The sequence below is a fragment of the Sorex araneus genome, chromosome 6, assembly GCF_027595985.1.
Source record: "Sorex araneus isolate mSorAra2 chromosome 6, mSorAra2.pri, whole genome shotgun sequence".
Lineage (NCBI taxonomy): Eukaryota > Metazoa > Chordata > Mammalia > Eulipotyphla > Soricidae > Sorex > Sorex araneus.
Window position 1 is genome coordinate 97,739,661 of NC_073307.1, and position 17,080 is coordinate 97,756,740.

The 17,080-nt window shown below is 63.9% G+C and overlaps 1 protein-coding gene and 1 non-coding gene across 2 annotated transcripts; one reads left to right on the plus strand and one right to left on the minus strand.

Moving 5' to 3' along the window:
* The first annotated feature begins 286 nt into the window (after positions 1 to 286).
* On the plus strand, positions 287 to 435 carry LOC129406135 (U12 minor spliceosomal RNA). Its single transcript, XR_008630809.1, has one exon. It is a non-coding gene; the product is annotated as a U12 minor spliceosomal RNA (small nuclear RNA).
* A 2,695-nt stretch (positions 436 to 3,130) lies between these two features.
* On the minus strand, positions 3,131 to 13,789 carry LOC101547688 (NADH-cytochrome b5 reductase 3). Its single transcript, XM_055143977.1, has 9 exons — positions 13,633 to 13,789; positions 9,126 to 9,257; positions 7,761 to 7,833; positions 7,537 to 7,643; positions 6,935 to 7,064; positions 6,363 to 6,446; positions 6,182 to 6,267; positions 4,601 to 4,700; positions 3,131 to 3,750 (listed from the first exon to the last, which is right to left on the minus strand). Exons 1-9 carry the CDS (start codon positions 13,651 to 13,653, stop codon positions 3,578 to 3,580), a joined length of 906 nt encoding a protein of 301 aa, XP_054999952.1. The 5' UTR covers positions 13,654 to 13,789; the 3' UTR covers positions 3,131 to 3,577.
* Positions 13,790 to 17,080: the final 3,291 nt, after the last annotated feature.

Sequence of the window (17,080 nt, forward strand, 5' to 3'; positions counted from 1 at the left end):
CTCGCGACAGCTCGGCCCGGAGCAGGACCGGAAGGGGCGGGGCGCATCCCGTGAGCCTCCGCGAAGGCCGGCGGCTCATCTGCATACGACGGCCAAGCGCGCTACCCTGCCCGTACCGCTCGCCAAAATGACCCAATTCGAGCAAGAGCCACCACGATCATGCGACGGCCCAGTAGGCCCGGCTTCAGAGCAGGAAGAATCTCGGTTTATTGCTGCCTTTGCGTAGCCACCGTAGGGTTAATGAGAACGGAACTCATTACCCAGGAAGTCAGTGGGTTGCCTCTTTATGCCTTAAACTTATGAGTAAGGAAAATAACGATTCGGGGTGACGCCCGAATCCTCACTGCTAATGTGAGACGAATTTTTGAGCGGGTAAAGGTCGACCCTAAGGTGACCCGCCTACTTTGCGGGATGCCTGGGCGAGCGATCTGCCCGACCCTTTTATTCCGAAAAAGAAGATTATTTCGGTGAGCGGTGGATGGTGTGGGGTTATTGACAACGAGTGTGGTCTCAAAGCGTTTGGTGGGAACAACCGGGCTGATCTCCGCTAAACGCGTAACTGGCAGTCGGTCGAGGTACTGCCCATCGAGTGGCAGTTTTTAATTCACTGTAAACAAGGTCCCTCCCCGTCGCCAATAAACGCTGACACCCCGGAGTGCTCGTTCGTTTCGGCTTTTCATCCAGCCGCCTGAGCTGCGTACCGCTATGGGAGTAGCCTAGGCCTGTTTGCCGGCTACCGACCTCCCCTTCTACTTCCTTTCTTCCAGTTTTCGCGTTTGGACCACACCCGGCAGCATTCGGGTGGGGCTGTTCGTGGCTCTGTGCTCAGGGGTGACCCCTGGCGGTGCTCGGGAGCCAAGACAAGCTCCTTCACCCTTAACCCCGAGCCTCTCTAGTCCTGCTGTAAATCCATCCCCGGTGGCCGAGTTCTGTACGTATGATATTAAAAGGAAAAACCGGCCAGAAGCTGGTCAGCCCAGAGCGGGGCCTCGCAGAGGCTGGGGCACCCGCGCGCGACCGTGACGGGCTCTGTGCGCCCTCTTTTTCTCACTCTGAAACCTCCCCTCCCTCTCCCCTAGGGGCTGGGGAAAGGGGGACGGCTCAGTCGGGGTCAGACCTTGGAGGGCGGGTGCTGACGTCATCCGCTGTGCCTAACAGGAAAAGTGAAACATAAAAAAGTTTTTCCATTTTTTGTCTGGCTGGTTTGGAGCCACTCCCAGTTCTGTGCTCAAGTGAGTTGAGCACATTCCTGGCGGTGCTCGAGCCACACCGTGCAGTGCGGCAGGGCAACCTGCTCCAGACTGTGGAGGGCCACGGGTTTTTCCTTTTTTTTTTTTTTTGCTTTTTGGGTCACACCTGGCAATGCACAGGGGTTACTCCTGGCTCATGCACTCAGGAATTACTCCTGGTGGTGTTCAGGGGACCCTATGGGATGCTGGGAATTGAACCCGGGTCAGCCGCGTGCAAGGCAAACGCCCTACCCGCTGTGCTATCGCTCCTATCTCTCCAGCCCCCGGTTTTTTCCTCTTTAAAATGTTGGGCTCCACCTAGCTGTGCTTAGGACTTACTCCTGGCTCTGTGCTCTGGGACCACTTCTGCCGGTGCTAGGGCTCAAGTCCAGGTGTGCCATGTGCAAGGCAAGTGCCTTTCAGTCTGTACTAGGTCTCCAGCCCCCAAATTTTGTTTTAAGCCAGTACAATAGGGTCACTAGCTGGGGTCCACTCACCTCCATGTCAGCAGGCGGTCCTCCCTGGAGCACCGCAGTGCTGTGGGAACGTCTTAGGACTGAGGTCACCTGAATGGGGGCTGAGGGAGTGACCCATCCAAGGCAGCAGCCTTGCCGGAGGGAAGGGACTGGCTAGCTGCTTCTAAGGACAGTGCTTCTGCTGGCTGCAGCGAACTTGGAACACAGCCACTGAGGCTGGGATAAAGGAGCTGGGCGGCTGGTTTGGAAGCCGACCAGAGAGGTTCCCTGCTGGAGCCTGGGAATGGGGCTGCCCCCGTGACCGTCAGGGAACCACACCCAGGCAGGCTCCCTGAGGGAGATACGGGCCCAGAACTGACACAGAAGTTGGAAAAACAAAAGGCATTTTATTAACTCTTTTATTTTTGGCTTTGGGACACACCGAGCAGTGCTCAGGACGTACTTCTGGCTCTGTGCTCAAGAATCACTTCTGGGGACTAGAACGATAGCAGAGCAGGTAGGGCGTTTGTCTTGCATGCAGCCGACCGGGGTTCAATTCCCAGCATCCCATATGGTCCCCCGAGCACCGCCAGGAGTGATTCCTGAGTGCAGAGCCAGGAGTCAGCCCTGAGCATCGCCGGGTGTGACCCAAAAAAGAAAAAATCACTTCTGGTGGGGCTCAGGTGACCATATGGGGTGCCAAGGATCGAGCCCAGGGTGGCCACATGCACGCAAGAACGCTGTTCTACCGCGCCAGCCCAGGGCCCACACCCTTCTGTTCCTGGGTTCTGTCCTAACCGGGATCCGAGGGGATGGTGCAGAAGATCGGTTCATTTTTTATTTTTATTTTTTTGTGGGGGTGTTTGCTCGGGGGTCACTCCTGGTGGAGCTAAGGAGACCTGATGGGGCACTGGGGGTGGAACCAGAGTCAGCTGTGTGAAAGACAAGTGTGCCATCCTCTGTACCACGGCTCCAGGGCCCTCGTCTTCGCTTTTTTTTTTTTTCTTTTTGGGTCACACCTGGCGATGCTCAGGGGTTACTCCTGGCTCTGCACTCAGGAATTACTCCTGGCAGTGCTGGGGGACCATATGGGATGCTGGGAATCGAACCTGGGCCGGCTGCGTGCAAGGCAAACGCCCTACCCGCTGTGCCATTGCTCCAGCCCCTCGTCTTCACTTTTCATCTCAGTGGTGCCGGGGAGCGAACGAGGCCCTCGGTGGCGCAGGGCCAGGCGCTGCCACGGCCGGGAGGAGCCCCGGTCTCCTTCAGTTCTCTCGGCCCTGGTGGTTTGGGGGCTGCATCCTCGGTGCTGGGCACTTGCAGCCTCAGAACTGTGCCCAGGCCTCCTGCAGACGTAGGCTCCGGCCCCTCCCCGTGGCCCTCCCCAGCTGCCCCCCAGGGACGCGGCCCCCCCAGCCTCCAGCAGCTGCAGTGACGAGGCTTGGGTACGGTTTTACTTCGTGGTTTATTCTGCTCATAAATGACTCTGAAAAAGCCGGCACGCGCGAGGCTAAGAACAGGCTGCTGTCGGAAGGCAACGTCGGGGCCACCGAGAAGGCTCCGGGCCGTCTGCCCGAGGCTCTGCTCGGTGCCCGGGCGGGTGGCAGGGGGGCGAGTGGCGGAGGGAGTAGGCACCGTCTCGGCTCGGCCCCCGGAGCTCACAAACTGGCCCCCCCAAGTCCCCGTGTTGGGATGTGCCGGGGAAAGGGGTGAGTTTAGAACAGCCGCCCCCCGCCCCGCACCCCCTCACCCACGGGAACCCCTCACGGCCTGTCAAGGGGGGCCTTGAGGAGCTCGGGGTCCCCCTCGGGGCTGATTCCGGACCGTGGGCCGCTCTGCGAGGGCGTGGGGCACGGGCAGCATCGCCCTGCGGCGTGGGCGCCCCGGGGGTTCTCAGAAGGCGAAGCAGCGCTCTGTGGGGTGGCCCACGCGCTCCAGGCTGGGCAGGCAGGCGTACTGGATCATGGGCGGGGGCCCGCACATCAGCACCAGCGGCTGCTCCTCTGGGGCCGGCAGGTGCGCCCGGATCATCTCCTCGTTCACGAAGCCCTGGCTGTAGTCCCAGGCTGCGGGCGACACGGGCGACACGTGACCCCGAGCTCCCCCTCCAGCCACACAGTGCCCGCTTCCCCCGGCCCTCCGAGGGGGGACAGAGGCCACCCCACAGATAGGGAAACCGAGGCCCAGAGGAACCAGAAGGGCCGGTGGAGGTGGGGGTGGGAGGCAGAGCCCCTGGGACTAGGTGCTCAGGGGACAAGAGGGAGGGGAGGGGCCGGGCACCCCTGCAGGCACAGCCCCGTGTGGCCCCCCAAGGACCCGGGTGCCCACCAAGATCAAAAGCTGCACTCGGTGATCCCGCCTCATGCATATGTGCACATGTGCACACATAGATGTGTACATGCACACACATATGCGTGCACATCCCCGTAACACACATGCCCGGGGCCCACACAGCAGCCACGGAGCCGGCCCAGCAGCAAGTGCCCCACTTGCCCCGTCGGCGAGACGTGGGTGCAGGGGACAAGCAGACCCCAGAGTGTCTCTGTCCCTGTCCCGCTGAGGCACCTGAACGTGGCGGCCAGGCTCCGGCCAGCCAAAGACGGGGGAATGAGGCTCCTCCTTGGGGCTGGCCCAGCGGCCCTGCTTTTCAGGGGGCATCCCAGAGCCCACCTGGCGACTCAGGGATCACTCCTGGCTCTGCACTCAGGAATTACTCCCGGCAGTGCTCAGGGGACCACATGGGATGCTGGGGATCAAACCGGGGCCAGCCTCATGCAAGGCAAATGCCCTCCCCGCTGTCCTATCACTCCAGCCCTCCATCTGTCCATTTCTGGGGGACGGAGAGGGGCCATACAGGAGCTCCGGGCCCCAGGACGCCCGCACCCCTTGCCCGTGCCAGCCCCCAGCCCGCCTCACCTTCGGGGGCTCTGTCAACTGTGTACCAGAGCTTGAAGCGCGTGGGGTGCTCATTCCTCAGCTCCTCCAGCTCGGGCCGCAGCAGGATGTCCTTCTCTGTCTGCAGGGGGCGGGGCTGGCGGTCAGCAGGGCTGGACAGGCAGGTCCGAGCAGCCCGCCCCATCCACTGCGGGGCCAGGCCCCGTGCTCCCTACCCTGCCCTCCTAGGAGCTGACCAAGGAGCCCGAGGTGGGGGGTGAGGGGGTGCGAGGGGCTTGTGCCACCGAGGGGGGTGGGGGAAGGTGAGAATTTAACAGGTGGAAAAGGCAGGAGCAAGGACAAGGGCACAAGGGCAGGGCAATCACCATCCCCCCACCCCCTCTCCCCTGCCTACACAAACTGCCCCTCCCTCCACAGCACCCCTCTGTCTCGCCCCCAGTGATCCCTCTGCTCAACTGCCCCCCGCCCACCCAGCGTGGCCCTGGAAAGTTGAGTCCTGTCTCCCGCCTCCAGGAAGTCTTCCTGGATCTACCCCTGACAGTCTCGCTCCCCAGTGCAATGACAGATCTTTGCCCTGTGTGCCTGCAGGTCACTCAGACGGTCTCTCGTCTATGAGGGCCACTCGCTAGCCAACCTCTCCCGAGTGCAAGGCTCGCCAGCTGTCCCCAGGGAGGCAGGCTGACCACAGGAGGGGGGTCTTCTGTGCTCCCCCACCAGCCTGTCACCAAGCAGCTCTGCACTCTCAGGAGGCGCCAGCAGGGGGCGCTGAGGGTGGCGCGCAGGAGGGGCCCAAGCCCGTGTCCTATGGAGAGCGCCCCCGTCTGAGGGCAAGATGCGGGGCAAGACGGGACGGCAGGGAAAGCACCAGAACCTTCCGGAAGGGGCTGTTAGCTGGCAGGGGCCTTTTAGCCCTTCTCCCTGGGCACACCTGTGGCTGCGTGTTTGTTTCGGGTCACACCTGGCAGTGTCAGGGGCCCACGTGGTGCCGCTGCCCGTCTGCGAGGCCCCGCCCCGCTGCCCCGTTTGCTTCCGGTTTGGTGGGGGCCACACTGGGCAGGGCGCAGGACTGAACGTGGGCTTCCCGCGTACAGGACATAGACAAAGCATGTACAGAGCATGGATGGAGCATGGACAGTGTTCAAAGCATGTGCTGAGCATGTATGATGCATGTACAAAGCATGGTTGAAGTGTGTATAAAGCATGGACAACACATGTACACTGCATGTATGAAGCATGTACAGAGTATGGACAAAGCATGTAGAGGCTTATGAGGCATGCACAGAGCATGGACGAAGTCTATATAAAGCATGTACAGGGCATGGGCGAAGCATGTACAGAGCACGTGCAAAGCCCATGGCAACCTTTCCAGCTCCTAGCTACTAATTTTACAGTTTTCAAGATCGGTTATTTTTTCAATCCATAAATTCGGAGGGCGGGTGTGGGTGAGCGGAATGTTCTGTTTTACGGGGCAACACGCTGAGCTTAGTTTACTCCCAGCTCTGTGCTCAGGGGGCCGTGGGGGGCCGGTACTTGGGGATCAAGGCGCAGACCCTCCCCGGCTCCCCCCGCCCCTGGCCCGGGCTTCCCCCGGCGCCCACGGACCTGGTTGGCGAAGAGCAGGTGGCACACGGTGTGGTCGTCGGGGTCCTTCATGACGGCGCGGATCACCTGCAGCATGGGCGTGATGCCTGCGAGAGGGCGGGGTCCCCCTGCTGAGTGGGCGAGGGGGGCCGCCCACGCACCTGGCAGCCGGGGGGCCGGGAGGGAGGGGGCGCCCACGCACCTGTGCCTCCTGCGATCATGCCCACAGACTTCACCGTCCGCACCACCGGGCTGGACTTCTTGTCCGGACGGATGGCGAACTTGCCTGCGGAGGGGGAGGCGGCCGCGGCTCTCACACGCGCCCCCTGCAGGGACCCGCCCTGCGCGGGGAGAACCCTGGCCAGCTTGGGGGGTGGTGTGGGGGGTGGGGTGGGGTGGGGGGTGCCAAGTAAGGTCTCCCAGCTTCAGACTGCAAGGGCATGGGGGCCGGGAGGGGGGAGGGGACAGCTGAGGGGCACAGGGTGGAGGCCGGGAGGGGGGAGGGGACAGCTGAGGGGCACAGGGTGGAGGCCGGGAGGGGGGAGGGGACAGCTGAGGGGCGCAGGGTGGGGGCCGGGAGGGGGGAGGGGACAGCTGAGGGGCGCAGGGTGGGGGGGCCAGGAGGGGCCGGGACTTCAGTTCAGCACTGAGCCCTCTGCAGCTCCTCAGTCAGCCCCGCAGGGAGGGCCCGGGGGACGCCCTGCACTGGCCAAGGTCCCCCATGGACGAGGCACCCCCAGAGGAGAGAGGGTGTCTGGCCCCGCCCCGCGTCACCTCTGCCCTGGTAGACCAGCAGCCCGTTGGGGCCCCGGAACTCGATGGTGTCCCCGATCTTCATGGCCTCCAGGTACTGGGACATCTTCCCTCCAGCGGGAAACTTGGGGTGGGTGTCCTTAAAGTACACCTGCGGGAATGGGCCCCTGCTGGCCTTCCGCTCTGACCCTTGGCACAGAGCCCCCCCCACAGCCCCCCACACGTGACACCCCCTTGAAACATGGTGGGGGGGCAGCGGGCACCCCCAACCTTCACCCAGGATCAGGGGTCAGGGTATAGGCGGGAGTTGCCCTGCCCTCCCCATTGGGGGGGCCACCTGGTGCAGGAGTCCAGCTAGAACCCGTGCCCCCGGCATCCCACCAGCTCCCCACGCTGCTCCCCTGCTAGATGCCTCCTGACCTCAGGGCCTTTGCACCTCCAGGCTCTTCCCTCCCCAAGCCAGTCCCTTGGGCAGCTCAGCCTCCCAGGTCCCTCTCTGCTTTCGGGGCTCAGGGGTCTGGGGAACCCCGCAGGACGGGGGCAGGCTCGGGGTCTCTGCGCCCCAGCCCTGGCTCTGAGGCTGCTGGACGTGCACCCCAACCTCAGCCCCCATGGGGCTGCACCTTGACGACCAGGTCCACGTAGCCCTTGTCGTCGTCGCTGGACACGGGCGTGTAAGGCCGGATGACCAGGTTCCCGTCCACACGAGCCGAGAGGTAGATGTGCTGGCCTGCAGGGGTGCGGGGGGGGGGGGGCAGTCGATGGGTGTGATCACACACGCATTCCGGAACCTGATGGCCACCTCCTCCCTGAAGCCCCCCTGGGCGGCCCCGCGGGAAGGACTCACCGATGGGGAGGCCCAGGATGTGCTCGGGCGTGGGCAGGGCGAAGCGGAAGCGCCGGGTGTCATGGTTGATGACCTGCAGGGAGGGCCGAGCTGTGGGGGGCCCCCGGAGAGGGACTGCGGGTGTCTGGGGAGGGCCCCCGAGGACAGGGCATCAGAGAGGGCGGCGGAGGGGCCTGGGGGGAGGGGGCCGCGCTGGAGCCCCCAAGGCCGGGCTGGAACTCGGGAGGCCACTTGGACACCCAGAAAATGGGAGGGGGTGCGCGGCCCCCCGCAGGGCTGGCACCCCCCACCCCCACCCCCGCGGGGCCAACGGGGCCCCGGCACGTCCTGGGTGAGACCCTGGCATCACGACGGGCCGAGGCTCAGGGCAGACACAGGGACACTTTTGGAGGAAGGACAGACGGACGGACGCTGTGCTGGGCCACCTAGCTGGTGGAGGGAGGGGCCTGCGGACCACCCGGCCCAGCCGCCCCCAGGGGCTCCTGTGGCCTGGCGGGCACAGTAGACGCACCCCCAGCGCGTCCCGGAGGAATCACAACTTCCGAGATGGAACAGGAAAACAAGCGGTTTAAAGGGCAGCGGATCCCAGGCCCGATGATTCACCAGGGGGGGGTGTCTGGGGATCTGGGGGGGCGCCTGCTTCTCCACTGGCTGAGACGGCAGCGGCTGGCAGAGAGCGGGTGGGGCTGCTGGTGTGTGGGGGGGGGCAGGTGACTGAGCCTGTGACTCAGTTCTCCCCTGCCACACCCGGGCGGGCCGGGTAGCTGCAGGCGCCAGAAATAGCAGCAGGGGCGGGTGGGGAGGGAAAGGGGGGCGGCAGCGCAAGGGGGGCAGCCCCCCGACCCGGGCTGCAGCCCAGGTCACCGGCAGGGGCGCCAAGGGAAAGACAGGGGGGCAGAGACCCAGAGGGGCCCCGGGGAGCCCCCTACACTCGAGGGGAGCCCCCTACACTCGAGCCGCGGGGAGCTGCCCCCAGGCGTCCCAGGGGGCGTGGCCACGGTCAGAACAAAACAAAGGGAAAGGCCCTGGGCGGGCCACACCCAGGCGGCCAGTCTGTGCAGCAGCAGCAGCAGCAGCAGGAGGGAGGTGGCCACGCCCAGCTGGGCCAGGGCCTGGCTAGTCCTGCAGAGTGGGGGGCTCTCAGCGCGCCCGACCCCCACAGCACCGCTGGCTGCAGGCCCGGAGGCCAAAGTGGGGGGGGGCCCAGGAGGACTCCGGCGGGAACAGGACGGCCCTGCTCCCCCCTGGTCCGGGAGGGGGTCTCCCATCATGGCCCTCTGCGGGGAGCTGGTGGGTGGCGGGCTCGGAGGAGGAGCAGGGGTATCTCACACACACACATGCGCATGCACATGCGTGCGCTCCCACCTCGCGGTCGATGAGCCGCAGCGGGTACTTGACGTCGGGGCTCTCGAGGGTGATGGCCGGGGCCGCGCGCTGGAAGAGCTTCATGAACAGGCTGTAGAGGAACCAGACCGGGGAGAGGACCACGTGGCCCAGCTGCAAGGGAGGGACAGACGGGTCAGCGCGGGGGACGCGGGCGGCCCCTCACCCCCCCACTCACGCGCGCCGCCAGCCGGGGCGTTACTCGGCCTCCGGCCTCCGGTGCGCAGCGTCCCTAGAGACAAGTTCCTGGGAGCCCCCCCTGCCCTGCGCATGGTTATTAGACAAAGAGAAACGCGATACCCGGCGGCGCCTGGGCCACCCCGTGTGCAGGTGACGCGTATGCCGGTGGCCTCATTTGCGCTACACCGTGACCATCTCCACGGGCCAGCAGGCGCCCAGAGACGCTCGGGGTTCGGGGGTTGGCCGTGCACGTGGGGGGCCCCCGGCTCGACGCCCACAGCGTCCCCGCAGCATGGCCGGGACTGACCCCGAAGCGGGGAGCCGGGAGTGACCGCCCCCAGACCGCACTGGGAGCCCAAGTCACAGCACACGGGACCCCCAAGGTCCCGCGCTGCCTCTCCCCCTCCCCCTCCCCCCACGCCCCCCTGGGCGGCCAGGGAGCTCAGAGCCCCGCTCCCTCCTCCCTGGGCAGGACTGACCCCACCTCCCAGGGTCCAGCGGCCCCCACCCTTGGCTGGGCCCCCCCAATCTCCACCCTTGGGTGGGTCTGGCCAGAGCCTGAGCCCCCAGCCTCAGCCAGGGGAAATGGGGCAGCCACTTCCGGCGGCCGCCCGGGGAGCCCTGGTCGCACGGGGTCTGCGGCCCTGGAGCCAGTCCTGCCCGGCAGATGAAGGCACCAGAGAGGGGCTGGGGGAGGGGGGCAAGGCACCAAGATCCCAGGCCAGGCCCAGCCCCTCCCCCCAAACCGGCCTTTCGGCTTCACTGGCCAGCAGGGCCACTGCGGTTTCTGGCCCTTTGTAGGGGTCCGCCGGGCTCCGCCCCCAGCCCGCCTCCCTGGGGCCCTGCGCCCTGGCCGCTGGGGCTGAGGTTTCAGGGACACGGGTCAGGGACAGGGACAGGCCCCACCCGGGCCAGGGCACCCTCCTCCCTCACCCCTCCTGGGCTCTGCCACCCCAGCGGGCGACCCGGCCCCAGGTGCCGTGGCTGGGGTCCCTCACCCCGACCCCAGACAGGCAGGGCTGGCCTTCGCACCAGAGGCTGAGAGGGAAACTGAGGCCCACCAGGTGAACTCAGGGTGCCCAGGGCCCCCAGAGCAGACCCGTGAGTGTGCCCGTGTCCCCGCCCGTGTCCCCACACGTGCCGGCTTCCTCCCAGAGGCAAAGGAATGTGCGGGGCGGGGCCTCTCCCAGCAGGGAGCAGGGCCCCCCCATCCGCGACAGGCCAGTCGCTCTTCCCTCAACACCCCCGCGCCCTCACCCCAGCTCTCAGGCCTTTGCGCTCTTCCCTCAACACCGCCGCCCCCTCACCCCAGCTCTCAGGCCTTTGCACATGCTCCCCGTTGGCCCTCAGCAAACTCCTATTCTTCCCGTAAAGCCCAGCTCCTTGGGGCAGCTGCCCCAGGCCCGCCACACGCAGACTCCCAGGTGGCAGAAACCACCCGTTAGGCCAGCAGGGGACCAGCACCCGGAGCCAGGCCCGCAGCCCGCGCCCCCCCGCGCCCCCACCTGTGTGTCCTTCGGGAGGAGGCAGGGAAAACTTTATATGAAAAAGGAGGAAACTGAGGCAGAGGTGGGGGGAGGAGACCCTGTGTGGCCTGGGCCCAGGCCGCAGCTCACTGCCCACACCTGCTCCCAGACCACCCCAGATGGGGACCCTGAGTGGGGAGGCCGGGGCAGGGGGCCAGGGAGCTCAGGCCCCAGCCCCTGATTTATCTGGAAGCCCCCAGGCTGGAGGCCAGATCCCACCCGCCCCCGACTCTCAGCCCTCTGGCATCCTTGGGGGAGGGGGGCATCCCGGCATCCGGCAAACAACAACAAAACCAAAAAGAACAGGGCAGTCGCGGGGCCTGTGCTCCCGTGGTCAGACGGGCCCTCGGAGGCGGCAGGTGCTCACCCAGCAGAGGGCCTGCTCTGTGCAAGGCTGGCGCACGTGTGTGTGTGTGTGTGTGTGTGTGTGTGTGTGAGTGCGCCCCCCCCCCCAGGCCTCACTCACAGTGGGGGGCTGCACAAGCCCTCCTGCCTGGGAGGCTGGAGAGCAGCACCCCTGTGATGAGGAAAGTGGCCGGATTCAGGTGACACAGGGGCCGGGGGGACGCCAGCCCAGAGCGTGCGTAGCCGGGTGCTGGGGAAGGCCACAGGGCCGCCTCCAGGAAGGGGGGCCTGAGAGGCTGGCAGCCACCCCCACCCACCCCCGGCCCTCGCTGGCACCCGGTGGGCAGAGTAAACAGGAGGGAGACGGCCACAGTCTCACCGGCTCAGCTGTATACGGGTGCGCATGCACACACACACGCGCACACACACACACACACACACACCATCTGCCCCAGGCCCAGGGACCAGGGGGGGCTCCTTACAAGCCCCCCACCTGCCTCTCCTAGAGACCACAGGAGACAAGAAGGGGCTGCCTGCACCCCAGAAGCTTCTGGAGAACGACCCCCAGCTCCACGTGCCAAGACTTCGGCCCCGGGACCCTGGCACCCACTCTCCGTGGGCCCGAGACGCCCCGACGCTCAGGCCCAAGCATGGACGCCTGCGCTGAGGGTGGTCGCCCGCAGACCCCGCTCACCTGCCCTCAGCCTGCGGGATGTTCAGCACCTCCCTGGACCTTGGGAAGCGGAAGGAAGCGGGACAGCGGGGAGTTCGGCCGAGGGGCTCCTGGCTCAGAACGGGGAGCCCGGGGGAGGCGGGCAGAGAGCAGCCGGGACTGACCTGCCCTGTCAGGGCGGGCTGGGGGGCGGCAGGAGCAGCGCCCGCAGTGCCTGCAGCTCCCAGATAAGCCGGGGAGGTGGGGACTGGGCACACGGGGTCCCGCCCGCCCGCCCTGGCCCAGCACAGGGCACAGGGCACAGGTCTCCAGACTCCCGACGGGGTGGGCAGCGGGACCCCAGCACTAGTGCTCCCAGGTGGGGGCTGGAGCAACAGCACAGCGGGGAGGGTGTTTGCCTTGTACGTGGTCGACCCAGGTTCGGTTCCCAGCATCCCATGCGGTCCCCTGAGCACCGCCGGGAGTAATTCCTGAGTGCAGAGCCAGGAGGAACCCCTGAGCATCACCTGGTGTGACCCAAAAAGAAAAAAAAAAAAAAGGACAGGACCCTGGGGAAGAGGGGGATGCCCACACACTCACACTGGCAACTCGGCCCCCTGGGGTGAAAGTGCCCCACCCCAGGCTGGCCACAGAAGCCGGACAAGAGGCCCTTTGACTCAGCCTGCCGGGGAGGCGCCCGAGGCATGGCCGCTGGGGTAGACTGGGTCCCTAGTGTCACTGGAGTGAGGGTGGGACAGGCCACGAGGTGGGTGAGTGCTGGAGTGGGAGTGCGGGAGTGAGTGCGAGTGTGGCAGTGAGTGTGTGTGTGTGTGAGTGCAGGAGTGTATGTGTGACTGTGAGTGCAGAAGTGTGTGTGGGCGTGCGTGTGAGTGTGGAAGTGAGCGGGAGTGCGGGAGTGGGTATGCGGTGGCAGAGCGGTTGGGTGCGTGCCGGTGCCCACAGGCGCTGGCTGCCGCCCCGACGGACGGGGCGGGGCAAGGGGGCGGGGTGACCGGAGATGACAGTGCAGAGGTGACGGCACATGGTGGACTTTGGAGCCCTGGGGGTTCGGGCTCCTTTATAGGTGCTGCGGGGCGGGCCGGTGGCCAGGTGGGAGCCGCGGCCAGCTTCCCTGGCCAGCACGGCCCGGGCGGGGGTCGCCGCCTCCGCTGCGCCCCCAGAGCCGAGGGGCGGAGCCCTGCCCAGCCACCGGCCACTCCCCTGGCGCTGATACTCCCCGCGGGAGCCTGCGCTCAGCCCCTAAATCTCAGTCGCCTGCACCCGGGCACCCGCGGGGACCCGGCTCCCGCGCGCAGGCCCTGGGCAACCCGGCGGGCACACGCTGGCCCGGGCACCCCGCCGACACGCTCCGGCTCCAGCGCGCACTCGAGGGCGCCCCGGCACCCTGGCGGGCACACGCTGGCCCTGGCATCCTGGCCGGGCACACACGCTCCATCCGGCACACACCGGGAGCACCCGGGCACGCACGGCCGCACTCCCGCACAACCGCGCGCGCGGGCACGCACGGCTACCCTCGCGGGCGCACGAACTTCCCCGTCACACACGCTCCGCGCAGGGGTGCCAGGGGGTGCCAGGGAGTGCCAGGGAGTGCCAGGGAGTGCCAGGGGGTGCGGGGGCTCCCCCACAAACCCGTAAAGCCCCGCGAGGGGGCTGCGCCGGGGCTCCAAGGCCGGGGGCGGGAGTCAGGGCGGCCCCCGCGCCCATCGTGGCGGACTCCGACCCCCGCCCGCCCCCCGCGCGCCCCCCACGGGCCCGCCGCCCCTACCGTGCTCAGCTGGGCCCCCATGATGCCGACGATCGTGCTCCGCCGCCCCGAACGCTCGCATCGGCCGGGCCCGCGCGCAGGACACGCCCCCACCGCGTCGCGGGAGGCGGAGCCCGAACGGCCACGCCCCCGGAACGCCCGGCCACGCCCCCCCGCTTCCGCCCGCCCGCGGGAGCGGCCCCGGGGCCGCGCGGTGGGGCCTGCGGGCGGCAGCGCCTTCCTCGTCCCGGCTGCCACCCGGAAGGGACACGGACGCCCCCTCTGGGCGAAGCCCGCAACCCGGAAGCCGGGCCCCCAGCCTCTGAGTGCGCCCCCTCTATGCCTCCAGGTCCTCTTCCAGGCCCTTTTTTTTTTTTTTTTGGCTTTTTGGGTCACACCTGGCGATGCACAGGGGTCACTCCTGACTCTGCACTCAGGAATCACCCCTGGCGGTGCTCGGGGGACCCTGTGGGACGCTGGGAATCGAACCCGGGTCTGCCGCGTGCCAGGCAAACGCCCTACCCGCTGTGCTGTTGCTCCAGCCCCTCTTCCAGGCCCTTTGTCCCCTCCTGACATGGCTGCCCTCAGCAGGCTGACCGCCCCCGCCCCTCCTGCACCCCAACCCATGGCTGCCTCCAAACAGGGGCTTCCTAGCCCTGATCATTGAGGAAAGGAGTCTTGGAGGTTTCCCTGCCTCCACGCACCCCAGAATCTGTGGGCGTCTTAAGGGCAAGACAATGCCTTTTTCTTTCTTTTCTTTCTTTTTTCTTTTTTTTAGTTTTTGGGTCACACCCGGAGAGGTTCAGGGGTTTAGTTCTGGCTCTGAATCAGGAGTTACTCCTAGCGGTGCCCGGAGAACCCTATGGGATGCAAGGGCTGGAACCAGGATGCTGCTTTGAGGCACCTGCCTGCCTGGCATCCAGTAGGCGCCAAGTAAGTGCTTGAGTGAGTGACGCAGACTGTGGGCTCTTTGTGTACCCAGCCGTGTAGACGTTAGGGTTCGGTGTTGATAATCTCCCCCTCTCCGAACCGGCACCAAGAGTTCAGCCAGTAAGGCAACACACAAGCGGAGTTTATTTATTTATTTATTTATTTTGTTTTGTTTTTGGGTCACACCCAGCGATGCACAGGAGTTACTCCTGGCTCTTCACTCAGGAATTACCCCTGGCGGTGCTCAGGGGACCATATGGGACGCTGGGATTAGAACCCGGGTCGGCCGCATGCAAAGCAAACGCCCTACCCGCTGTGCTATCGCTCCCGCAAGCGGAGTTTATTAAGCCAGCTAGCTGGGGTCTAGCTTCTAGGCAGACCCTGAGCCAGGGAAAAGCTGCTAGTTTGATAGTTACTGCGTACATCATAGCCCGCACTTACACATTCAAACAAAAACGTAAGTGAAAAATGCAAGTTTCATGATTCAGAAGAAAACATACTTTTGGGGCTGGAGCGATAGCACAGCAGGTAGGGCGTTTGCCTTACACACGGCCGACCTGGGTTCGATTCCCAGCATCCCATATGGTCCCCTGAGCACCGCCAGGGGTGATTCCTGAGTACAGAGCCAGGAGTAACCCCTGAGCATTGCTGGGTGTGACCCAAAAAACAAAGAAAAAAGAAAACATACGTTCACGTAGTACAAACAAGCAGTTACAGATGGGTGAGCTGGACATGTTTCCAGAACATTCTGGCAGCTCCCCACCCTGCTTGTGTCTGGGGGGCGTCTATGGACAGTGAAGAGCGGCTATGAAACAATTTGCCAAGGCTGAGTTTTCAGCCCAAATGACCTTCCCTCGCAGATGGCCAACGGGGAGAAGCGAGGTTTTTTAGAAAAACAAAAAAGGTTTAAGTAAGACAAAATGTGAAGCAGGAACCAGGCACGATGGAGTCGCTCCCGCCCCGCTCCATGTCCAACACTCAGGGCTTACTTCTGACTGGGTTCAGGGGCCCTATGGATCGGACCCGGGTCTTGGGCAGGTTCTGGGTCCTGTGACCTGCCAGCCTGAGGTGGTCCCTGCATTTGCTCCCACAGGAGGCCCGGGGTGAGATGGGCGCAGCCAGCAGGTGGGTCATGGGTGGGCATGGGCGGATCAACAGGCCAGAGCAGTGGTGCCAGGGAGGGCCAGGGTCGGGGCTCCGGACATGAGGGGTTCTCGGGGTTAGGCCGCGAGTGGGGGGATATTTCAGCGGGTAGAGCACTGGTCTTATGGTCCCCCAAGCCCCGCCTGGAGTAATTCCTGAGTCATAGAGCCAGGAGGGGGCCCTGAGCAACTCCAGGGGTGGCCTAAACACCCCCCAAAAAAAGAAGACCATATATATTTGTGAAATATATAATTTAGTGAGCTAAACTGAAGCTAAAAAAGTCTGTTTTGAAATGTGAAAGTGAGGGACCGGAGTGATAGGCTTAGATTCAATCCCCGGCATCCCACATGGCCACGCCTTGCCCACCAGGAGTGAGCCCGGAGTGCAGAACCAGGAGTAAGCCCTGAGTACAGCGGGTGCCCCCCCCCCAAAAAAAAACGGTGAAATTGGAATAGTGTTAAAATTGGTGGGGTAAAAATTATTTAACCTGGGGCTGGTGCAGTAGCACAGCGGGTAGGGTGTTTACCTTGCACGCGGCTGACCCGGATTCGATTCCCAGCATCCCATATGGTCCCCTGAGCACCGCCAGGAGTAATTCCTGAGTGCAGAGCCAGGAGTAACCCCTGTGCAATGCCGGGTGTGACCCAAAAAGCAAAAAATAAATAAATAAAAATTATTTAACTGGAATTTAAAGTAACTGATTATTTAAGAAAAGTAAACTTTGGTGCTGGAGCGATAGCACAGCGGGTAGGGCGTTTGCCTTGCACGCGGCCGACCCAGGTTCTAATCCCAGCATCCCATATGGTCCCCTGAGCACCGCCAGGGGTGATTCCTGAGTGCAGAGCCAGGAGTAACCCCTGTGCATCGCCGGGTGTGACCCAAAAACCAAAAAAAAAAAAAAAAAAAAAAGTAAACTTAAATTTTGATTCCTTTCTTTCTTTTTTTTTTTTTAATTGAGATAGCTTTGGTTTATAACACATGTACATGTTGTAGGAGTATAATTTCACACCTTTTCGAGTGTGTGCGCTACCACACCATACCAGTGAGCAGTTCGAGTCACCCTCCACTGACACCCATTTAAGCCACTTGGCTCATTCCTCCCATTCCTCACTCTCTTCCTTCTGGTATCTACCATTTTTCTTTTCAGTCATTTATTTTGTTGCCTTATAGTCCACATGTGAATGAAATCATCCCATACTTGTCTTCTTTATTTCTGAGTTACTTTATGTATCATAATATCTCATATTCTGCCCACATTGTCAGAAATGACAGGATAGTACACACACACATATACACACACACACACACACATATCCACTTTTTCTCTATACACTCATTCACTGATGAACACTTAAATTGTTTCCTTGTACTGATTATCAGGATGAGGGCTACAGTG